Here is a 26,096-nt window from a genome sequence, read left to right on the forward strand (position 1 = left end):
AAATTACTTCTTGGTTTGTATCATTGAGATGTTGTGTTTAGTTTATTTCTGAGCAGGTAAAAAATTTTTTAAAATGATGTAAAAAAAAAATAAAAGTGAATTTTTGTATCATCTTGCAGAAGGCAGGAGGTTTGGACACCACAGCTCTAGTTCCCAGAAACTCATCAGGTTAGTTTGCAGCAGCTGCATTTAAGCAGCCTGTAAAATATAATTGTGCAATTTGACATTTCAAAAATAAATTCACCTAATGGAAGCATGACAATTTTGACAAAAACTGTTTTTGGCACAAGGTTGAGATGGAGATTTTTTTGGCCGTATCCAAGTTGTTTTATTTCACAAAACTGCAATGGAAATACTTTTTTTATTCTGATCAACAATCGGACACTACCACAGATGCAAACCATAAAGGAGACGACAGGAAGTATTTAGAAAATATTTTAATGATTTATTGCAAACAAACTTATTCATGTGTTACTTTAACTGCAGCTCTTATTTGCTATTGCTGCTGGAAATGCAGCAATAGCAAAATTGTGTCTTTTCAACGTTAGTGGAATATTGACAAAGTTTTGCACACATCCGTAACCGAAACGCAGCCACTGGTAGCTAAACTGATTGGCAGATCTGACCATTGTCCAGTCTCCTGCACTAAGCAGCTGCTTGCTTTCTGCAGCCTGAGACGTCACACTTTTGGATTTGGCGTCTTTACAGAGCGGGGTGGAATCCCAGCAGATGCGGTCGGCCGGCACTGCCCTGCTTCCTGCGTCGTGTTGGTAGTGTGTTCTTCCTAAGTGTCTGTGATACCCTCCAGGCTGAAACCCAACACAGCAAAGCGAGCTGACATGCAGTCTCTGGAGTTTTCCCCGATGACTACACCCAGAGCTAACGCCACGCACCGCTGAGCCGACACACTGCAAACTGCCTCCGCCTAGATGAATGTTGTTTTTTCCTCCCAACTCCACAAATTGTTTTTAGCATTTTACTTTTCATGTTCAGCATTTGGTAATTTGCTTTCAACAAACAGCCGGACCGTATTTTGTTTTATCTGTCTGCATCTCCTCGCACCCTGGAGATAGTTCTTCTCTCTTCCTGACATTTCATCTGCTTCCTGTTGTTTTTTTCTCTCCAACAGAAATGTTTGGAAGAGTACGGACGGACGGTCGGACGGACGGCCGTCAGGCGTCAGGATGGATGGCCGGCATCAGGCGTCAGGACGGACAGCTGACAGATGTGGATTCAAGAGGGGTTGGTTAGAAAGGTTTTGCAGAATTGAACAGCTCTCCATTGTCCTTGCCAACAGTCAACCGAACTTTCAGCTAGTTTGTATTTAAATCATTTTTTCAAACGTAAAAGCGTCTGTGTGTGCTGTAGACCTTGGCCATGCTGAGTAAAGGTCACTTTAAATCCTACATTGTTCACAGTAACTCCAATAACAGACATGAGTGCTCACACATGAACTGCAGTGACTCACTCTGCTCTCATCAGCATCATCCAAGACATACAAGCCTTACAGAGCAGAAAACGTTAAAACATCATTTCAACACACTGCAGATTTTTTCTCCAACTGCATCACAAAAACAATGTTTTTTCACTTGGCGTTTTTGTGGTTTTGATCAACAAATAAAAAATAGCCTTTAAATTTTAATGCTTCTTCGAACACAAACTGATTGATAATCACTACTAGGTGTATCTACTAATTAAATATTCATCAGATTCAGACAACTGTTCAGGATCTGATGAGGATTTGGTTCAGAACACAAAAAAAGACTAGATTTTCACTGAGTTTCAACCAGATTTCCTCCGTAAACGAAACTGGGCTAAAAGGTGGATTGGTTGTTAAAATTAATTCAAAATAAAAATGATCAGGCATTGTTTCTCTGCCTTCATATGAAACAGAAAAACATTTCCCAACTCAAACAATACGCAACTTAAACCTGTTTGTTGTTAGCATAAGGGTCAAATCCATTTTAGGCTTTTAAAAGTTCATTTTGCAGAAGATAATTAGGGCCACTAAAAATAAATAAATAAATAAAATAAAATAAAAAAGAAATCTGACTTTTGATCGAAGAAGATTAAAATCAGAATTCACTTATCTTTCAGTGGCTCTTATAGTCTTCTGTACATTTTAATAATAAAAAACAAAAAAGGAAAATGTAAAGGTGTTGAAGAATAAGACGTGGATGAACAGATTTAAAATGCAGTGGATTTTCTTTCATTTACAGAGACTCAAAAATATCATAAAAAGCATGATTACAAGAGAAAACCCTTATGACGGAGTAGAAACATGTTATGCAGAGTAGATGCTAGTGGCAGTAAGTCAAGAGGAAAAGCATTGAAGAAACCTCGTCAATGTTTAAATAGCTGCTGTGGCGACTTGAACCAAAGGGGATCATTTTGGAGAAGCCAGTAATCCCAGACTTACTTCCTACATGCCTGTACAGCCAGAGCTCCAACCTATAAAATATAACAGACAGATCATTTATCACCCAGAAAAGCTGCTAATATGCGATTTCACAAATGAGCTCTTTTAGTACCTCGTTTGCATTTTCACACCTAGTTCTTAAAAAGATCAGACACCAAATGTTACAAACAAAGGCCCAAAAATACTCAATTATCACTTATAATTTAGTGTAAAACGTCGAGGAAGGTGTCGTTTTCACCAGTTCTCCGTTTTCAGCAAAGGACGGAGACAAAACGTTCATGATGATAACACATGCGTGCTCACATCGCCTCTGTTGTCTGCCGATCACACAAACTCATGACCGGCAGCCGTACCGAGGTCTGTTCCAGGGGAGACGCGGCACCAGGAGCAGAGTGTCACTGCTGGACAGAGGGCCCTCAGAAACAAAGACAAGCCATCACAGGAGACACATTGTCATCCCACTTGACCCGCTTTCCCAGGAGCAAACAAACCGCCGAGCGGCCCGGCGCAACGCGAACACAGAGAGGGAACAAAGAGGACGATGCAGGAGGGAACAGAGGGGAGAAAACTAAAAGTGAGGCTGGATGAAGGAATGAACCTGGGGTTGGAACGTCAGAGTCGAGATGGCGAAGAAGACAAGGGGAAAGCAGGACGAGGTCCACACGCGACTCTGGACGACAAAAATAAACTCATTTCAGACATAAACAAGCCTGTGGCCTTTATATGAAAGTCCAGGACTTTTCCATGACTTCCAGAATCGGATCAGTGGCATGTTGTGCACTTTGCATTTTTTAACCTCAGTTTCCCAGCTCATAATTACTTTTAAAGGAATCAAGTAGCTGGTAACAGACCACAGTCTATAAATGATTTGTTTGTTTTTCAACCACTTTGATTCAAACATCTATTCAGCTCTTCTGAGAGTCAAGACATTGTGGATACTGAGCCGCCTTTATTCCAACATCAGTATCTGGGAAAAAATGCAATGCTGAAAATATATGTAACAATCCAAAAAACACATATATTGTTAATCAAAACATTGTTGTTTCTTAGGACTATGATGATAATGCAGCCCTGACATCCTTGCTCTGTGTTCAGCCCAGTGACATCAGGGACTCTGCAGGGACCTGGTTCTGACTTCAGGCACTAGTTAAGACTTAGAAGAGCTTTGTCAGCTGCTCTCACATGTAAACAACTCTCCCACCGCGGTTCTTCTTCATCATAACTAATATTAGAGCCAACAAAAAGTATCGCCCGGCTACACATGAATGAAATGATTAAACCAAGAAATTCTAGCTGACGACATTAAGTAGAAGTTGTAGGTGACAACATGGGTTAGCTAACATTTCCTGGCTTAATGGAGTTTAATCTTGTTATAATGTTATTCACTTATTAAAAACATCCATCCCTCATAACTGCCCCCCTGAGCTCCTTCAGACTAGCCAGCAGCAATTAGCAAACACCTGTAGGAGCTGCTTCTCCGTCCAGCGCTGGTAAAAATGTTAAAGGCTTAACAGAGGAGTCATGTTGTGATGAGCTTCATGTAGAGCAGGAGTTTTTTTTCAAGAGACAGAGGCCCAATTTTATGCTATTAAACTATGAAATTAAATATCTTTTAAGTCATGTTGATATGTCCATAATTTTATAACTGAAAATAACATAATTATTCTATTGAGCTGCAAAATGGCACAATGTACCAGGAAAAATACAGGAAACTGCCCTTTTAGTGCAGTTTCCTGCATTAAAAGTGCAGTTTCCTGCATTAATGAAATTGTGCATAATTTTATATTTCTACATCACATCCTTTAAAAATATTAAGTTTGTTGTCCTGATTAGTTACTTTTCACAAAATATCTTTTAAAATTGATTTTAGTGTTTGTTTAGTGCCATTTCACAACAAAGTCATTTCAATTCAGTCCTACATTCCAACTGATTCCAGTGATCAAGCAGTGCATTCAGCTCAGTTCATTATTCAAATCCATTTAAAAAGTTTCTATCTGAAAGAACCCAGCAAAGCATAAAGCCAGTGACTTTGCAGCATTCACTTCCCAGACTGAGGTTTTGCTCTTAAATCATTTGTAAGACGGCTACTTTTTAATTTCCTAAAATATGTTGAAGTAGTGGAAGAAGTATGCAGTGAAGTAAGCCCAACAGGATAAACCTTCCTGGAGGCAAATAAGGTGATGAACAAAGACGTGTGGAATGACGTATACAGCTGACATGTTTCACACATTTCAAACATATATTTGTAGTATTTGTGACATGACAAACTAAAATATGTTGAAGGGTAAGTTTTCAGATATTATGTATGTTATGTATGTTTTCCAACACAATCATATTGATAAGAGAGACCTCTATCAGCCAGCATCTTGCCCAGAAAGGAATGATGCTTGATGACGCTGAGGAAGCCCAGAGAGAAGCTGAACTCTGACCGTAAGTTGGTGGCTCTAGACAGAGACGGCATCCGTCAGCGCTCAGCCGACACATCAGCTTGTCAGGAAGACGTCTGGCTAAACCTTCCCCTGAGCCTCATCCTGGAAAGCCTGAGCGCAAGTGTGTGTGTGTGTTTTCATTCACTAGTAATCCCATTCGGCTCTCCCTGGTCTAACACAGTGTGTTTATTCGCCTTACTGCAATGCTGTAAGCTAAATGTGAATGGGATGCTGGGGGGAAATGAATATAACAGCCTAATGAAGTCAACTTGACAGAGATTAATATCCTGTAAGTGACTCTTTAACTGTGATAAACATGAAGCAGCGTCTGGTAGACGTTCAAGTCCCACTCATAAAACATGAAGTAGTGAAAACAATTCTGAATGTGACAAAGAAGTTTCTGTGTATTTTGGAGATTAAAGCTCAGATCGTCACTTAGTTTTCAAGCATCGTCACAGCTTTTTCGACTACATATTTTGTAATGTGATATATAAAATATTTTTCCACTCCTTTTTGGCCTGGTGCTTTCCGCAGCGCTCTGGACGTACAATTATTTCTTACTTGTTAAACCAGACGGAGAGAGGAAGTTATTTCTGGCATCGTGGGTCAAGAGGTCACTGACTGCTGGAGCTTTTTCAGGGTGTATTGGACACAAATCTTTTCCCTGTTGAATCATGAGAAGAAAAATGAACAATTGCTTCCCTGGCATGACTGAGAAGAAAGATCGTTTCCAGTCGTTTGAACGCCACGATGCCTCCGACATGTTTTTAAAAGCTCAAAGCTCTCACAGGCTGATACAAAATAATGCCATTTAAAATTAAATCTATCCGATACCAATGACTGAATCGATCATGATACTGAAAAACGTTTGCAGATCCATTGGTGGTAATGCACCCAATCCACAAGGGCAGATCTATTCAGTCTAATTCTATGCTTTGCGTTTTGAGTGATGTCTTTATTTATTATTTATCTTACATTATATTTAGAAATTCTAATTAAGCTTTCTGAACCATTTGAAAGAAAGTTTGTTAATATTTTCAATATTAAATCGAAAATTTTATATTAAATTGACTATCTTGGTCATTCTGCATTACAACTGCACTGACTGAACTAATTAAAGGTTTTTTTCCATGTTTGACCAAGCCAGTGAAGCTGGTAGTGTGTTTACTGGTGCAGAATTATGAAATACATTTGTAATTCAGTATATTTATGTCTGTGTTTAAAAAAAAAAAAGTCAATTCATCTCTGTTTTTCTGTATGAGATAAGAATTGGTCGATACTAAATCTCAGATATTGACATTGGTATCGGTAGTGAACAAAAATTGGATCAGTGCAAAGTAGAGACATTCCTCTAAACACTTGCAGGTGTAATTTCAGAGAAAAGTAGTTCCACAAAGTATTGAGTCAGTTTAGTAAAGTGCAAGCCACACATTTGTCTTGGTAAATCATTCAGAAAGCATGTATCATTTTCCTTCAACCTGGATGAAAGGTAAAAGCAACCAAATACGTCAAAAATGGACCTTTCACTAAGACTAAGGATAAATATATTTTTAATTAAGTACATTTATGTTTACATTTAAAAAGAAAAAAAAGAAACATTTTAAGTCAATTCAGCACCGCTTTTCTGTTTCTGATCGGCATTGGCTGATAATAACCTTCAGATATTGGAATCGGAAGTGAAAAAAGTGGATCGGTGCATCCCTAGTTAATGATAGTACATTATGCTGCATTAATAAGTTGTAAAAGAACTCGCTGAGTCCAGAAAGCCTGCAGCTCTGCAGATACTATCGCTGCATCCATGCGTCAGCTCTGAGGCTACAGAAGACATGATTTGAACTTTTGCATGTGGGATTGTTGTGGTAACGTGAGCCGTGCTGCCTCACCCTGACTTTGTTTTAGCCCGTTGAGCTCAGAACCTGTGCAGGTCTGTCTGTGTTTGATCGGGTCTAAAGAGGTTGGCAGTAAATGGGTGAACTCTGCTTTTTTAACATCGTGATCCAGAAAAAAAAATGATTTGGTCCACGAAGGAGAAAGAAAATACTTAAACGTTTCAATGGCTAAAGTGGAGACCTTTGTAGCTTCTTACTTGAAGAATTAATATATAATGTTCTGAGTAAAAGAAATGTTGGTTCTGGCTTCACAAGAAACTACTCTGATCTCTGTCTATATTAAGTTTTCTGTTTTAAAATTTAAATATGAACTTTGACCACATTTCAGAAGTCAAATTTAATATTGAAAATGTGACACAAAAGAATTGTAATGGACATTTTCACTATTTTTCAAAGCACAAAACTAATTTTAAAGTGTATTGTTCTAACGTGAAACGGCCTTTAGAGATACGCCTTGTTAGGAACTGCCGTGATGTGTTATCCAGCACCACAGATTCCCTACTTTCAGAAAGACAGAAGAAATGATTGTTTTTTTGACAGTTTTAACAGGAATATGTTGAATGTGTTTGTTGGCAACACAGAAAAGCAGTAAAAACTTTATTAAAGGGTTAATAGAGGAGCGACGCTACAATGACTTCCTGAAGGCGGAGTTTCAGATAGAGCAGGACTTTTTAAAGAGACAGAGGCCCAATTTCAAGAAATTAAATTATGAAGTCAAATTTTTGTTCAGTCATATTTGATATATATAGCATTTTTATAACTGAAAGTATCATAGTTACTTGATTATGCTATAAAATGCCTCTCTATGCCTTAAATTTAGTCCTTTAAATATTTATTTTTCAACAAGCTGTCATTACAAAAAACATGGGATTGCCACTGAGTGCTTTTAAATCTCTGAGTTGAGTGCCAGTCTGTTAGGCATCCAACTCAGGGATGCTATTGTGTATTATAAGTTTGCTTATAATATACTTGAGAAATCATATCTACATGTCCATTACAACGAAAAATGTTCAGACATTCAAAATGTGGTCCTTTCACAAATAAACCTCATGTACTTTTTGACTCCCAGTCAGGAAGTGGATGAACTGTTCAGGCCAACAGGCGTCAAGCTGGAAGGATAAAAATAGGTTAATCATCAGATAAACTCAAGCATCATAAATCCTGCTTCAAAACCCAGCAGCCTCCCCACACCCAGCCTCTGAGGCATCAATAACAGACCAATCACACCACTGCCAATGGCAATTAACAAACGACCCCCTGGAGCCCCACCTCACATCACCACCATCTGGTCAGAGATTCACAAGCCATTTCTGCATCTCTGGTCTAGTTCTTCCAAATCTCTCTGTGGTTCATTTGTGTTGCTTTGTGGTAGGAATCTTTTTTTTTTTTTTTTTTTTTTGTACATTTATGATGCTTTGATATAAAACAATAAATGTTTACAGTTACTTCAAGCTTGCAAAGCAGATCTGGCTCAGGGTACCAACAACTAATTGGACCCCTGGTGGGCAGACTGTTACCGAAATGAAAAGTAAAAGCTTCTAATACAGAGATGCCCTACTTTGTAGTTAAGTTCAAGACAAAAGCTGTAAACAGTCTTTTGTTTTTGTTTGTGTTTTTTTGTTGTTGTTGTTGTTGTTGTTTTTTGATAAGTTCAGATTTGTCACAGAAGTGATTGTCTTTTCATCTAAAACTTGAGACCTAAACTCAGCAAGTCATTTTTGCACCTGAGCTCACTTCTGCTTGGCTTTAAAACTGTGAGAATGTGTCATGTAGAACTTTCAGTTCAATGAGCAACACATTAATATGTAGAAGGTTGCTTTTGTGATGTGAGCTTGGTGTTGAATATCAACGATGCATTCAGCAACACAAGCATGAAGTCAGAATTTTCAGCATCCAGTTAAGAAAAAAAAAAGACAATGCTAACAAAGAGCCCAATTTCTTGTCCAAACCCTAATTAGCGTGCAGCACAATGAGTTCACTGTAGGCCGGTGGTGTCCGCTGTCACCAGTCCTCCATCCAGCAGAGCATTTAGAGATGAGCTGGAACAAGAGATTCGCATCATGCAGCAAATGTGTGATGCTGTCATCTCAAATTTAGCCCTTAGACAAATAAAGCAGCTCTGAATGTTAAAGGAGTCCAACCCATAAAGCATTAAGTATGAGCAAAGTGTACCTAATAAAGTGGCTGTCCAGAATCATTTTCAATTATTGAAGAACAAGTAAAATGGAGGGAGAGGGGGACAGTGGGGGTAGAGACTAAAAAGAGCCACTTTCCTATATATGTGTGTAGCAACGGTCACTTTGCTGTGACTGTTAAAAATGAGACAGATAATCTTTGAAAAAAAATATGATCACAAACACACAAAACACTGCAACTAATGTCTAGTTGATGTTTATGGTGTATACAGTTGGTATTATTTTTTCCATTAAAAAAATTTTTTTTTTAAACATCTGCTGACATCTGATAACAGATCTGATAACGGTTTATCGTCGCATGGCGTTGCTGCATAATATTAGAGAAATGTGATGATATCGATGAAAGTCACCATGACAATGTGATTTGCCAAAAATTCAGTTTGAGGTTTGAGGTGTTTGCATTTGGCTACTGGAGTCTGTGCTTGAGAGGTCTGTCTCCAATATGCAAGTCATGTCCAATATGCAAGTCTTGTGACTCATAGTTGATGTCCTAACAATAATTTTCCAGGTCCTGCATGCTTTTGATGACCAGTGCCTTGACTTTTTCCCACGTTTTCTGTTTCATTTGATGAAGATTCTGGAGATTGTTGTTCATGTAGTTTGTAACTCCAAATTATTTGCAGAAGAATTTTCAGAGCGCACCTCATAATTATCGGAAAGAAGTTCAAAAGCCCAGGTGCAATGCTAACTTAGATGCTATTGGCTGGTGTTTGCAAAGCAGCCAATCCAAGAAAGTCATTTATTTTCTTTGACATTGATTGACGGTAGCATGTTAGCCTATGCTAACAGTTTGTATTAATGCATGTTTAGGTGTATTTAGAGTTTAAGATTTTACAACAGGCAGTTATAAGGTTTTTTAGAGGAGGTCTTGAATATTTGTAGATTAAAGGCATATTAAGTAAATGATTGTTCACATGCAATTAATCAGTATAGCTCATGCATCAGCATGTTGAAGGAGTGTCATTAAAACTGAGTGCTAAGGTGTAACCTTAAGTTGCAAAATCTGAGACTTAAAGTTAGTTCAAAATAAGATGCCTCTTTAATTTAATAAGTTATCTGAGCTGAAGAAGGAAATGTGATAGTTTCTAATAAATGAGACATTTTTAGAACCTTGATTCCAAACACAGTGCTAAGGTTCATAAGCTGATGTGAATGTCAAAATGTTTTATGACAGATTATATTAATTAAGCCATTAATGTGAAGCTCATTAACAATAAGTACTCAGCAATATCTGAACAATCTCCAGATTTTCAATTTTAGATTTTTAAATACACCAGTAGCTCCACAGTCTTAATCAAACATGTAGAAACAACTTTAATTTGTTTAATCTGTGCAATTAGCAGTAGAACGGTCAATGTAAAATAAAAAATAAAACACTGATAAAACAATAAGTTGACTGTCTTGGTCAGTCATTTAAAAAAATTCAACAAACCTTCTTTCAAATCGTTCAGAAAATGCAATAAGGAATTCTAAATATAATGTAAAATAAATAATAAGGCATGATGTCACTCAAAGTACAAAGCACAGAACTAGACTGAATAGATCTGTCCATTGTCACTGAAACCCCACGTAGAATTATTTCAATACCAGGGCGGATACAAATATTAATATCAGCTGTGACTTGAAGTAACTCGTCATTAAACTGTTAGTTTAGGATAATTAATCAATTATCCACCAACATGTTTCCATCGATTCTTCTGCTGTGATGCATATCATCCTGACTGTGGCCGCCATCCCTCCTCCCATCTACTTCCTCCCGATCAGTCAAAGAGCTCTGTGTTCAGCTGGCTCCTGCAGAAGGGGTCGACTGTCGGCCCCCGAGAACACAGCATGGATGCGAGCCACCGTTCTCTGTCAGTTTACCTATCAGAAAGTGAAACATGGAGGATGACCTGACGGCGCGAGGAGGGAAACAGGCCGGAGGGTGGTAAACCTCCGTCAATCTGATTCCGGGTTTGACGCAACAGAAACCTCGACTGCCGAATTTTAACCCGGGCTTATTGAAAAATATATTATTAGAATCTATTATCCACATGTCCATCATGTTACACATTAGGAGGTAGCAGCTCATGTGAGCAGGCAGAACAATGAAGGAAAAAAACAATGTGTAAACTGATTACTGTCTTGCAAAAGGAGCCAAAGCTTTGGAACTTTTAACTTTTAGTCACTTTACAAACACTGATGTCGGCCAGTATAATTCATTGAGATCTAACCAGACAGACCAACATACAGTGCATACAGAGGAAGCCAAATAATACATGTCATTTTCTTTCTTCTTTAACACATGAGATCTGAAAAGTATGGTGTGATGCCCTTGAAGATGACATTACATTACAATAAAAATGCACCAATATGAACGTCCCCTACAAAGAGGTTTTTAGTCTGAACTAGTTGTTTATCCTGGCAAAATAAATGTTAAATAAAACAATAAAAAGTTATTTTGATGTTATTGGTGATGAGATATTATACATACTGCACATATTTTCCTACCACCTCACCATAAAAAGCCTTCCCAAACTGTAATGGGATGGTTGATATCAAAAGAAATACTTGTTAGAATGGCCTAGTCAAAGTATTGAATCGAATCTTAATGACAATCTGTAACAAGACTTGACAACTAATGCTTAAAGACAAAACAGCCTCTAAATATTAAAAATTGGTAAAGATTATAGACGCATCGATCCGATATCGGTCCAGATATTGAAAAAACTATTTAGATTGGGTAAAAGGGCAGATCTGTTCAGCCTATTTCTATGCTTTGTACCTTATTATTTATGTTACATTATATTTGGAATTCCTAATTGCATCTTTGAACCATTTGAAAGACAATTTGTTGGAATTTATTGATTTCATAAATAGACAACTTATTGTTTTATCAGTTTCAGTTTCTTTATGATTTATTTTACTTTGGCTGTTCCAACTTCACTGACTGAACAAATGAAAGTTGGTTTTACATGTTTGACCAAGCTTGTGAAGCTGTTGGTGTATTTCAGTGAACTGAACTGATGCAGAGTTACCAAATAAATGTGTAATTTAGTTTATTTATGCCTGTGTTTAAAAAAAAAAGAAACATTTTTAGTTAGTTCAGCTGTTTTTCTGTATCGGATCGGTATCGGCCAATACTAAACAAACAGATACCTGTATTGGAAATTTAAAAAGTGGATCAGTGCATAATAGACATTCCTCTAAACATTTTCTGGTGTTATTTTGGTAAAACATAGTTCCAAAGTGTTGACTGAGTTTATTAAAGTGCAAGCCACAGTTTTTTCTTTTTTTTTTTTTTTTTTTGGTAAAACATTCAGAAAGCCTGTTCCAGTTTTCTTCCACCTGGATGAAAGAGGTCAGGTAAACAGCCACACAAAGACGTCACATGTTGACCTTCCACTCAGACCTAAGAGGAGCAACCCGGCGGTTCTGATTCAGCTCAGATGAGAATCCGCACATATCGATTACATGCGTACATGCTGCATTCCAGCGCCTCGGTGACACATTAGCCACATCACCTGAGGCGGAGAGAGACAGAGTCCTATGGAGCGGAAATGTTAGACATGAAGGTAAAGAACTCCCCAACATGATCCGCTCCTACGCACGTTCCACTGATCTGCAACCTGAGCACAGGTGAGTCCGGGGCCGACCGTAATGTCAGAAAATCAGAGAGCAGCGCAGGGGAAACCAAAAGCCAGCTACCATTTAACATGGGCTCCGATCGGAACTTTAGGAAGTGACAGACTTCCAGGATGAGTCCAGACCTTAAACAAGGATCGTTAGTATAGTTAAAGTAAACCGCCGGGACGAGATTTGATGCATGTTGCCACGTCTGCTTCTCTCTATGCTCAGCAATTCTCTAAGAATCTGGTCTGACTGCTTTGACATTCCACATAGAAGAGAAAGTCAAGGCGATGATGGGAGATGAAATCACCTCTGACTCGCCTAAAATGGTCATTTTATCGGAAATGTGCAACAAGATGCGCATCTCCCGCAAGGAGGCGCGTCACGAGTCAGAAAAGTGCCATGGGGACCTAAAGGGTGGGGGACATCATCACCTTACCAGCTTCCCTGTAGTCACTTGTTGAAATATTTAACTTTAAAACTGAAGAGGCTTTCAAAATCATATCACAAAACAATGAAAGACTAAACATGCCGAGTACCTTGATGATGCTGCTGCGGCGCGGTGCTGTCTTCACGGACTCCAGCAGGATGGTGTCCGAGTCCTGGCCGCCGCCGCCTCCTCCGGGGAGGACGACACCGCTCCGCCGGCCACGGGACACTCTCGGCGGGATGAAGTCCGGCGCCCCGTCGCCGTACAGCCCGTCTCCACATCCGTCACGCTCCGACATGTCAGCGCTCAGAGGGCTGGGAGACTGGGTTTGGGGGGGTCAGTTTAGAACAAGCGGGCTCGAGGGAGAAAGTGAAGCAATTTTACGGGATCGGAGAAAGTTTGGTGCCCTTGTTCGGGGATGCCATTTAAAAGAGGAGCGGCTCTGTCAGCCTGACGCACACTGCTCAACTCAATTTGACTATTTATAAGCAGGATTTCATAGTTCCAGAGTTGAAGTCCACGCTGACTTTAGGCTGGTTGTGTTAGCGCGCTCCGTGGCGCATCTACAGCCCCGAGCATCACATGCAGGTTGAGGTTCAGGAAGGGGGACCGACCGGTGCGCTCCCCTGAAGACGCGCAACAAGTCCTCGCGTCTCCAGCGCTGCTCCTGAATCCCGGTTCCCTGGAAGCGGTCAAGGCATCCAGACGTGCGTAAAGCAACCAGCAGCTGCTGCAGCGGAGGAAATCTCCCGATCCAACGTTGTCCACCAGGTTACCAGGGCTACCCGAAACCGAGCCGCTCCGTGCCCGGAACACGTCCTTTGGTGTCAGAGTGCACGAGGGACCGGGCTCTCGGCGTGGCGCGGCGGATGGACCGACTCGCTCGTGCGTCGCCGCGCGTCCGTCTGATTTTCAGTCACAGCAACAAACAGCCGACTTTTGAAGAGGACGAGAACACAACTGACAGGCGCTCGCGCCGCCTCTCGGGCGCCACTCCTCCTTCCACCCTGTGCGCGCGGCTCCGCCCACTCAGCGAGACTGACGCGCGAGGCAGCCAATGCGCGCAGGCGCGGGGAGACAACCGAGGAAGCGCGAGCCTCCGATAGGCGGAGGCCGTGAGTCCCTGAGAGCGAGGAGCCGCCAGCATGAGGCGAGGTGTCAACATACAGCTGTGATGATGCTCAGGCTGATTTAGGTTATTGTAGCGGGGCTTTGTGTTTGTGTGTTTGTTTCTGTTTTTTGTGTCTTTTCGGTTTCATCTCTTGAAAAGGAAACAATCAGCGCCACAGTAGTTAGGGAAAAAATGAGCACATTTCCTGCAAAAATCTCAATTTTCTTGAAAAATCTCTGAATTTCTTAGATTCTTTTCATATTTTTTCTAGAAACCTTCTGAGAATAATCAATTTTATAGATTTTCGGGACTTTTTTTCTACTTTTTGAACTCAAATTTTTTTTGTTGGTCTTTTTTATGTATAATGCAACTAAAAAATAAAGATTATTTCTGTTTGAGGGAGAAATGTAAAGTAAGACATTTGCAATAACCTGGCTGTATAACTATGCACATCATTAAATCTATAAGCTTGGTTGAAAGCATAACAGGTTTGTTTTTGTTTTTAAATAAATATCACTCTGGATCTACATACAACACCTTCTCTTTGTTGTCCAAATCCAACTTCCTGCTCACAGACCTGATTTGGGTCGATGCCTGGACTCACTGAAGCAGCAAAAAGCAGTTTGTATTTATTTATGCGTTTATTTATTGATCTGTCATGTTTTATATCTATATCTTCATGGAAGAAGGTGACTCTGTAAGTCTTTTATATGACACGATTTCCCGTTAGAGGCTCCACTTTATCCAAAACTTCAAGTTCAGTTCTTCCAGATACACCCAGTTTCTCTATGAGTGTTGATACGTTTCATTTCTATCCTAACTGACATGTCAGGATAAACTGTATTTCCTGTTGTAGGAATGAAAGAATAAAACCTGACTGAAATGAAAACTAAATAAAAACCAGACTCCCCGCTGCTCTTTTTAAGGTTATTTCTGTGAATAGTGAGGCTCCCAAGCGTTCAGGGACGGTCCAATCTGTGAATCTCAGGTCCTTTACTGTTGTTTAGTCTTCTGTCTGAGAAGTGAGACCCTGGCCTCTCAGTCCTGTCCGGTAGGTGTGGGTTCAGGGTGGCAGGCAGCTGGTAACAGTGACTGCAGAGCTGCAATAAAGGACAGATACATTATTCATCGAAGTGGTAGCAGAATCACTTTTTCTTTCCTCTGGTGGGGAGGTCAAAGGTCAGGGTGAGGGAGGCAGCAGCACTTGAGAACTGGCAGGGTATTTAAGTGTTTTGCTCATGGAGATGCTCAGCGGGGTGGACTGATCCTGGCCTCCATGACCTGCAGGCTTCTGTTGGAGGGGATTTTCTCTGTCTGCTGAGAGATGTGTGGAAATATGGTCCACTGAATTAAAAAAATATAAAATGATCCTGTGTGCATCCAGTTACCACGAGTGTTTAGAAGTGTGCTGTTCCTTTGCATAATTCACCCTATTGGTCATATTTTACTGTGAAGAATTCATTTTTTCCTCCTCAGTAAGCCAAAAGAGCAAAACAATTAGAGACCAAACTTAGGAAGTCATCTCAACATGGCTACTGTATTAACCCTTTAACAAAGTTTTTACCAGCGTTGCAGTGAGAAGTAGCTCTTATAATGAGCTCAGCTGATGCGCAGTTCCACCAGATGTTTGCTAATTGCTGCTGGCTAGTTTGAAGGAACTCAGTGGGGGAGTAACAGACAGAGTTTCACTAAAAGCAGGAGTTTTTAAAGAGACAGAGGGTAAATTTCAAGGCCTTTACCAAATTACCAGGTAAAATTTCTTTTAAGTGATATTCGATATATTTACAACATTTTTACAACTACAACATAATGATTGTACTATAAAATGGCACTATGTGGCTGGAAAACATATAAAATATCCATGGATTCTTATGAAAGTCTCTATATCTGCAGGGAAGTGTGAATATTTGTTCAGGATTATTATGTGGATCAGCCCCACAGCTGCGATTGAGCCATAATCCTGAAAACACACATTTCTGTGTGACGGAATAAATCCATCCATTCTGACAGACTGACAGTGACGGGGAGCCATTAGACATCTTATCCTGGAGTTGAGGATCAAATCTAAAAAAAAATCATTTTTACATCCACTTAAAATAATAAAGTTTTATTGAGTAAATCTGAGATGAAAGTGCAGTGAATCCCAGCTGAACTCAGTCCTCTCGTACGGTTGAAATACTTTGATGGTAGTCGAGATTCAGACCCTCTGAATCCCCCCCGAGTTATTATTTGAAGGTGTTCCGAGCTGAGTAGAAATGAAAGTGTGTGTATGTATTTGTTTGCGTGTGTGTCTCTGGACCTTGAGCCACACAGCTGTGGAATGTAGCTGGCTGGTGAAGCCTATTAGCACATGGGGCCCTCCAGTCACACAGCCCTGATAGTAAGTGTAGAACCAAGCCACATTTTCACAGCAAAGGAATTCCTCATGTTTGTGCTTTAGAGCGTATGACCAGTAAAATAAAAAAATGAAAAAAATCCAGCAGGGACTGGGAAAACTGCTGAGCTGCATGGTGCATGTGTGGTGACAGAAATTAGGTCGACGGACCAAAACCGTTCCAAAGCATCCTGAGGTTAGACAATAAGGTCAAACATTACATCGAAAACAGTCACGAGATTTAATTTTTTTTTTAAAAGGAGTGGTTTACTATTCCATTTACTGTACAACAGCAAAGGTTTGGTGCGGCCTCAGTTTGGTAGCTTACTGATCATGACAAAAACGTTCCCAGTAGTCACTGAATTAACTTGAAACTGACAAAAGTAGTAATAAATAAACTTCTCCTGAAAATTGATCAATGAAAATCACACATTGCTTTTGAATTCTATTTTCCACATAATGATAAAGAAACAAACTAATCACAGGCCTGGACAACAATGATGCTTCCTGTTACTGGACATTTTGTTGCTCGACCTGTTGAGTCGATCACATCATATATTATTATAGATGATTTCTGGAAGTTTCAGAGAGACTTCTGCTTCTTTCCGTGGTTTTCTGGGTTACTCTTCATTGACAAACTGCATTTGAAACACTGTGACTTTTTAAGCTTTCTGAACATGATAAACTGGAGGGCTGAGAATTTTCAGATGCTTGGTTCAAGACAAAACAAAAATGTGCATAAATACATTTCAGGCTTACAAAGTTTGTTATGATTAATCACAAGACCAGAGTATAATTTTTTCCAGTCGACAGATCGAACTTTCACCACTTTGAAATAATTTGTTTTGCAGCATTTTGTGGAATTTGGGTAGAAACAAAATGGTGGCAGACAAGATATGATATATTTGAATAAACTACAAGTGGCAAGCTATTAGCTACTAACGATTAATCGTGATTAATCAGACCATTAGCATATGATTAATCTGCTGAAGTTTTTCGATCGATTAATGAAGCCTTCACCACTGAAATCATGTGGCACCATTTTGTGCAACTTGGGTAAAAACTAAATTCCACAAAATCACACATTGTGGAAATGGGAGTTTGAAGAAACGACGTGTCGACTCATTGGGGGAGAGTTTCAGAAAGAGCAGACAAATTCAAGGCATTGAATTTCTTTTGTGTCATGTTTGATGTGTGCAGCGTTGAATGAACGACTTGCTAACTGTTGGCGGCTAATGTTAGCGGCATCTGTTTCATGCCTGCTAAAGGTTTATTTCACAGTTTGTGACAATGTGGACAAACATATGATCATGACCATGTGCAAAAATGAATTACTTAGCTGGTTAACAATGAACTCAAACACCAAATGTGACATTAATTAAACATTTTCTTTTTGTGAAAATCAGACAGAGGATTCATTAGCTGACATCATGAGCACAGAGTGAAACCTGGACTGGATCATTTCACAGTGATTACAGAACAAGGCCTGGGAGGCATCACTCTTTCTGTGAACACAAGCAAATGAATTACTTCTTTCTTTCTCTCTTTCTTTCCTTCTTGCTAAATCAGTCACACGTCACCTTGTCCGTTCATTTTAATAAAATACGAGTCTGGGGATCAATCTTAGTTAATCCTTAATCTTAAAAGCCTCAGAGCAACACTGGAGAGTCGGGACAGCCAGGATGGGACACTCTTAAATAAACCTGTCATATAAAAGATAAAGCAGAAGCAGAAGGTTCAGATTTTGCATGAAGAAAAAAATTATAATACTTGACTCGGAGGAGTTTCTTAGTCTTAATTTCACGCCTTTTTCACCTTCCATTGTCTTTCATTTATCAGGTATCCAATATTAAGAAAGACGCTGGGCACCTAATGGCCTTTATTTCCTCATTCTGATGCTAATGAAGTTCAACCTCTCCATTAACTCCTGCCAAGAGTTAATTTGATTTACATTTATTTAGCATAAGAGGAGAAACACAGGAACAAACTCCAAGCAGCTTCCCAGCATCAGATCATCTGACGTGAAACTACACTTTAAAAATAACACTCCTTGCCTTTTGATGACGGTACAGTGCCTATAAAAACTATTCACCCTCTATGATGTATTACCTATTCCATTACTTTTACAAGTCAATCATGATCAACAAAATTTGACATTTTTGACAACAAAAAATTAAGGAAAAGAAATACCAGTTTGTAATTTAATGCCTTGAAACTGGGCCTCTGTCTCTTTAAGGGTTTCACAGATAATTAGCTCTTATGAGCTCAAGCAGATGTGCAGTTCCACCAAGTGTTTACTAACTGCTGCTGGCTAGTCTGAAGGAGCTGAGTGGAGGAGTTGTGGGGGAGGGAGGGCTGCTCTGTGAGGCAGAAGCATGGAAGCTTGGAAACTGCAGCTCTGAGGAGGGGCTGCGCCTTGAAGGCGGAGCTAGGTCCATCCAGGCGTTTTGCACAGCTGAATGGTTGCCATGGGAGATTAACAGATTTCTCAATCATGCATGAAAGAATCAAGGCAACACTCCAGGCATGTTTTTGGTGCGAGAATAACATTATAATATCATGTAAAGCTCAAAAATGCTAACTTTACATAAATACTGACCCTTTAACTGAGCGTCACCTCCAAAATCTTGAACTATCCCTTTAGTCTTTTCACCTGTGGAAAAAACATTGAAAATAGAGCATGTTGTCCTGCTCCCTAAACACAGATTCTAAGAAAAGAGATGCAAAGACATGCGAGAGACTAGTGGTGAAAATTATTGAAAAGCATAATAAAAGTTCAGCCCACTTACCATTCATAATTCTAATGAACTTTGATCAAACAATGCTCGACGTTTTGTTGGGATTAATAGAAAATGATCATGTCTGAGTGCAGCCATTAAACAGACCATTACATGACAACATGGCTGAACATTGAGCAAAGACAGATAACATGTGGAATCTGAGGTACGAAGTACAGAAAGCAGTGACCTTGTTAAGATGCCCAAGGATCATTACGTTCTCTCAGTATTGAGGGAAAAAATGGATTGTGTTGATTTCCTCATCAGACGAGTCCTGATTTATTTGTTTGTGAACTGAGCAGCTTTCAAATACTGTGAATAGAAGGTCTGATGTTTCTACATTCGGCCTTTACATGTAGATAACATGAAAGCAATTTGAGCCCTTTCGTAATCATTATTACTCTCAATCTGAAAATGGAAACCAGAAAGCTACGGTGCTTATCTGCAGTGTGTGAGTACAAAAGGATTTGATCAGATTCACACCAACTCAGAAAAATGCAGTAGAGTACAACATGTGACATTCCTGTGCAATCCAACGTTTTATACACCAATCATCTGTTGGACGTGTGAATAGATGAAAATTCAATGGTGGAGGATAAATGGTGGAGAGCAGAGGTCACAAAACGTGTCCTCTGAAGGCAGGGTTCAAAGGTCAAACTGATGCTAGTTTCTGTCACAGTGATACTTAGTTTAACTAAAAGGTGCAAAAATAATCTATAAATGTGATATTTATTCTGAACGTTCTACTAAACAGAATAATTGGTAGGGAAAAAAACAACATAGGTGTAATTACTGGTTTCCATAAATATTCAGTTTTGAAGTATTATTTTGTTGGATTTAGTTTTAGCTTTCAGTTTCCCTAATCAGGAAAATCAATAAATTCCCCAAATCCAGATTACCACAATTTTTTCTTGTCTGAAAAAAAATATTTTTTTTTCTCTTGAAGCCATATTTGAGTATATTTGGGTTTATGCCTGAACTCAATATGATGCTGAAATATTAAACACCCTTATGCATCTTCAGCTTTCAGGGCAACAAAGATTTTAGGTCAAAATGATTTTGTCTATTTTGATTAAGAAGTCCAACTCAGATGAATCAAACCCAGGTAGTCATGGAGAGCTACTGTCCTGCAACTTATTGATGTAAATTTTCTTAAACATATATCGTTCAACTAAATGCAGTAATAGACAGCTGGCAACAGATGAGCAATAGCTGAAAGCGAAGCACTTACAACATAGGAAATGGTTTGGGATAGACATGGCACCGGACCTGAGCTGCTGATGATTCATTAGTGATCATTACAGTCTCACGGGAGCCGGTTTCTCTGGACTATAAAAAAGAAACGGAGACATTCCTGCTGAGACACAGTGAGGACCACCCACTGAAGGAGCAAGACTCCATTGAAGCAGTAGAGTTTTCCTCATAGAGTAGAGTAGAGTTCATCAATTTTAAAATAAAAAAAAGCTTCCAGTGTCAAGTACTGCTAACAGATAAACAGAAATCCATGAGAGAGCCTCTGAAAGCGGGATGTTTGGGCTATATGTCTTTGTGATGCTTTTGTCATTGAAGAAAGAATATTTTGAAGGGTGAAATTAATGGAAACACATCAATTCAGAAAAGATGTCCTTTTTTTTGGTAACGTGTTGGTGCTAGGGTGAGGTGGTGTTTCAACTGCATTGAAATTTGCTTGTCCAAGTCACATGATCAGCAACCACTGGAGCGAACAACAAAGAAGAAGAGAACAGGAAGTAGTTGGAGGATGATGGCGTGCCATGTTTTTAATGACTTGTCACATGACAAAGGTATTGACTTATTGTAACTGTAGTTGCATTTATTTTTCAGTGGAAAAACCACAATGTCAAAGTTGTATTTTTCTGACATGTTACAGAAATACATCTAACATCATCAGAACCAATTTCAACCTCAACAAACAATCAGCACAACAAACCAAATTACATCCAAAATGAATACAGAGCAAAGTATTGAAACCAAACATGTAACACCAAGTAAAAAGGCCATACTGCCATACTTCTTCTATACTTTGTGATGATGTATTTCAGTTTTGATGTCAGCTTAAATTTTCCCAGAAGGCTGTATTGGTTTGGAAAGCTTTTTTCCATTAATTAATGAAATAATTTTTCAAAACAGTTTACTTTGTTTATTTCCATCCAGTTTTAAAAGTAGCTTCATGCTCTGAAACATTTAAATGTGACAAAGCAAAAACAGTGTAAATCTGTAAAAAAAAAAAAAGTCTACTTTGAAAGTTTCGAAAGTCTTAGTGTGTTGCTGCCCAGCTGAAAATCAGCAGAGTGTGACAGTATTTCATTAGCACTGAACCTCTTGACTCCATGCTGCACTGCTGGGGCTGAGCGAGAAAGTCCAAGAGAAAGAGATTGGCAGAATTGTAAAGCATCAGTCATCAGATGGGTTTGTGCTGCACATGGCCATCTGCTGGTCTCTTTGGGAACTTAGTTGCATTTCCACTAAAAATGTGCACAAACTTTGTCAATATTATGCTAATGTCAGATAAAACACAATTTTAAACAGCAATGTTTCCGTTAAGTATGAAACACAATTGGAAACACATAAATAAGCTTGATATAAGTCATTCAAAAATCATGCCTCGCCATCATCTTCCTATGACTTTCTGTTGTCTTCTTTGTCATTTCTTCCAGTAGTAACATCCAGGCGTTGATCATGTGACTCATGATGTGGAGGAAAAAGTGTGTGAGAAAGTCATCTTCCTATGACTTTCTGTTGTCTTCTTTGTCATTTCTTCCAGTAGTAACATCCAGGCGTTGATCATACGACTGGTGATGTGGAGGAAAAAGTGTGTCCATTGCAGTTTTGCGAAATATACAAATTTTGATTCAGCTGGAAAAACCCCCTCATTCGACACAAAAACTTTATCAAAAAAAAACTGGCATGTTTCTTTTAAGCTGATTTATTTTCATCATTCCAATTTGTGCAATTTTATAGTCAATGGAAAGACAATAGGTGAAAGATAAACCCGTCCTGGATCTGAGAAACCGCTCCAGACACATTTTCAGCACCGGGTTTTGCTTTGGTGTTTTGTTTAAGTCAAACGAATTTGTTATCCCTTTATTTACTCCACCATCACACACGCAGACAGCTGGGATAAAACTTTGAGCTGGTACACAGCCTGCAGTAATCCACCACCTGGGTGGCCAATCAACAACAATCCCTTTGTTTTGTGTAAGTTGACACCAGTTTAGAAAGTGTTGGGACAAAAGTCGACATGATTGATAATCATGTCCACTCTCTCTGAAGCGCAGCACCTCTGAAACCACCAGCAGATGTTTCTTGAAATAAAGAGGGTAACATGGGCACCCTCTTTACGATATTTTGTCTTAAATACAAAATATTAAGTACAGATATTTTATTTTTTTAGGTGATTTTAGTGAGTTACTGAGGGAACTTTGGGAGAAAGTTGCATATGTGAATTATTTTACTTGGACTACACCACCACACTTAAATGACATCGATTTGTCACTCATAACCTTTAAGCCAGGAGCATCAAATTCATTTTGTGATTGCTTTTGTGGTGCTAATTTAGAAATATTTGTAAATTTTTATGGAATTTTCACAATATTTGCATTGATATGACATTAAATGCATGTTCTCCCTGTGCATGTGTGGGTTCTCTCCGGGTTCTCCGGCTTCCTCCCACAGTCCAAAAACATGACTGTCAGGTTAATTGGTCTTTCCAAATTCTCCTTAGGTGTGAGTGTGTGTGTGCATGGTTGTTTGTCCTGTTTGTCTCTGTGTTGCCCTGCGACAGACTGGTGACCTGTCCAGGGTGAACCCCGCCTCTCGCCCGGAACGCAGCTGGAGATAGGCACCAGCACCTCCTGACCCCGTTAGGGAGAAGGGTGACCAGAAAATGAATGGATGGATAGATGGATGGATGGATGGATGGATGGATGGATGGATGGATGGATGGATGGATGGATGGATGGATGGATGGATGGATGGATGGATGGATGGATGGATGGATGGATGGATGGATGGATGGATGGATGGATGGATGGATGGATGGATGGATGGATGGATGGATGGATGGATGGATGGATGGATTTTTTATTCATTGCCATATCGATCACAGGCTACAACATAAGATAAAGTAAGGAGGAGGTAGTCATTTAAACTCAATGTTTGTGGCCAATTTTGAGAAAAATCTGCAGTTAAATCAGAAAAAAATGTTAATTTTGCATGAATTTTGTGGAATTGTGAAAAACTGGTGGACGTTATTGTTCTAATTCGGACTCTAAAGGGCCACATGAAACGCTAAGGCAAACCAAATTTGGCCCCCAAGCCTTGAATTTGACACATGCGCTTTAAGCCAGAGAGTCAAGAAAATGTCACAGAATTTGTTGAAACAAACAAAAACATTGTCTGTGGCTAAAGGAGTGAGTTGAAACTAATTCTTTTCCTCACCACTTTGTTCTTTACAATTAGATTTAGAGAGCTTCTGCTAATCAGCACCGAGTGTCAGAGAACACAAGGTGCTAAATGCTTCCAGAAACTCCCTGCAGGCACACAGTGCTCTGTGAGGGAGCCTGACTTAACAAACCACTTTGAAAGCAAATGACGCCTCACACTTATGGTTCACGTTTGGCACGAGTGTCACAGTCAAAAATATCTGCGGTTATATTTGCGGTTTTGCTTCGCAAGAAAGTCTCGAGATGATGAATGGTGGAGGGTGTCAGGGTAGCCAAATGTCAAATCCAACGTTTCTCCTTGTCAAAGCACATGTAAGTTTTAAATGGAGACCAAACCCACAGTCACGGTTAGAGCCGGGTAGTTAGGGCCGAGGCCTAAATGTGATATTTAAACGTTCCTGGATCTCAGTAAGGACAGTTACACACATATATGTCAATTCAATCTTCGACTGAGCCCTCAAAACGTGTGGGTGAGAAGTGTGACTGGTACTACAGATAAGTGAACAGGCTTCAGTTGAATGAATCTGAATGAGGGGATCAGAACTGCTTGTGTCAATATTTATGAAAACAGGTGGAAATTTATTGCATTGATCAGATTACAAATAATACAGTTATAACTACATATGAAATGGATTCAAATGTGGAAAAAATAAAATGTTTCCCTTGCACTCTTTTTTTTTATTTAGTCTAGTTTTTGTTCAATATATCTCCCCCAGTTGACTGTCGGATACAAACTGGAAAGTGAAGTGGCATCACATCTGCTGATAGTCAGTACTAATTAGTTAAACTGAACCAACTGGAAAACAAAAGGAGAATCAGGATAAAGAACTTGGAGATAAAATAAATAAAAATAATAATAAAATTTTTTAAAAATCAATGAGGGGATGAACATAAAGAAATCAAATAAAAATGATAGATTTGATCATGTTTTGAAGGGGTTTTGTTAAAGACCTCAGTGCAGAGATAAACTTAGAAGTTTAATGAAAACAAAGAGACTTACAAAGATCCTCAGAGGAATAACAAACAAAATAATCCAGAGATAACAGCAGAATCAGGCGGAGACTGAAAGGAAACTAGGTTTGAGTTTTGATTGTTGGACAGAGAACAGATGAGTGACTGGAAACAGGGAGCAGCTGTGAGGAGAGACCAGGCAGGCAGACTGAGAGAACAGAGACGGAGGAGAAACTGACTGCTAAAGAATGACCGACAAATGAAATCTTCGGTCGGTCGTTCCAAAGTACATTCATTTACCAAATGTAAATTAACAATATTTAAAGGAGACTGGTTTTATCCAAAGCAAGAGTGGAAGAAACACAAAACAGCTAGTAACTAAACAAACAAGTGATCAAAATGCCAAAAACTAGACTGTCAAAACCAAAACAACCCAGACAAATTTATATTCACTTCAAGACTCAACATAAAGAAAAATTAAGAAAAAAGTTGTTTTTCTAGATTTGAGCAAGATCTGGGAAAATCAACATCACATTTACATTAAAAACATTTGATCTAAAATAAGGAATTCACATAGAAGAAAAGGAGACCGATAGGATGAGCAGAACCAAAGCGTGTTCATTATTTAATTTAGCAAATTACTGCTTTTCTTACCCTTATTATTGTTCTCATTCCTAAAGAGTCAGCGACTTCTGACCACAGATGCTGGATCGTTTTGCTTACATGAGTGGTTCTCAGGCCTTTATCTCACCGGGTTCAGTGGTGTCGACTGTAATCTTGTTCCCACCAGATTCAGGATTCCAGTGATCCAAGAAACTATCTGGAAATTACCCACCTGGGTCTCTCTCTCTTGCCCCCACTCCACCGTTGGCGCTTCTGGAAACGACTCTCGGTTCTTACCTGTTCATCCTGGGACTCCAATCTTCTCTCAATTAGTATTTCTCATAGTCCTCAAACTGATCACTTACTTCTCTCCTGCTGTCTTTCTGGAACCTACCAGACATCTCCTTTGCAAAGTCTTATAAATGAAATAAGACTTTAAAAAAATAAAATAAAAGCTGTTTCAGGTTTTCAGTACAACAGCTTGAGAGGAAATTGCTAAGAAAATACAAAAGGTCATGTCACCAGTTTGACAGCATTTCAGATAATTAAAACAAAAAAATAATTGACATTAACAGATATGAAATGCTTATGTGATACATTTTTCAGACATATCACCAAACAATGAGATATAATAGAGGAGAAGGACTTCTCACCAGAGAATGGAATTGTCATGATGGATGCATTTTTCAAGCCTACATGCAGAACACAACACAGGCGATAAATATGAAATAAAAGAGAAGTTTATAAGCCTCAGGCTCTCTGTGGTTCCAGGTGGTCGTTGTGTTTGTCAGTGGGAACCCAGGAGGCAACGGGAAGTATGTCGGCGGGCGGACAGGTAGGCTCAGG

General features: G+C 39.3%; 1 protein-coding gene across 1 annotated transcript in view; it reads right to left on the reverse strand.

Annotated features, from left to right (window-relative positions):
* Positions 1-14,897, reverse strand: part of plcl1 (phospholipase C like 1) — a 104,300-nt gene extending 89,403 nt beyond the window's left edge. Inside the window, exon 1 of the mRNA XM_055059780.1 lies at positions 13,081-14,897. Within this exon, the coding sequence (XP_054915755.1) occupies positions 13,081-13,269 (189 nt within the window). The 5' untranslated portion in view covers positions 13,270-14,897. The remainder of the gene's footprint in view (positions 1-13,080) is intronic.
* Between the last annotated feature and the right edge of the window lie 11,199 nt (positions 14,898-26,096).

This window comes from Poeciliopsis prolifica, unplaced genomic scaffold (genome assembly GCF_027474105.1).
Source record: "Poeciliopsis prolifica strain line A6 unplaced genomic scaffold, Auburn_PproV2 SCAFFOLD056, whole genome shotgun sequence".
Classification (NCBI taxonomy): Eukaryota; Metazoa; Chordata; class Actinopteri; order Cyprinodontiformes; family Poeciliidae; genus Poeciliopsis; species Poeciliopsis prolifica.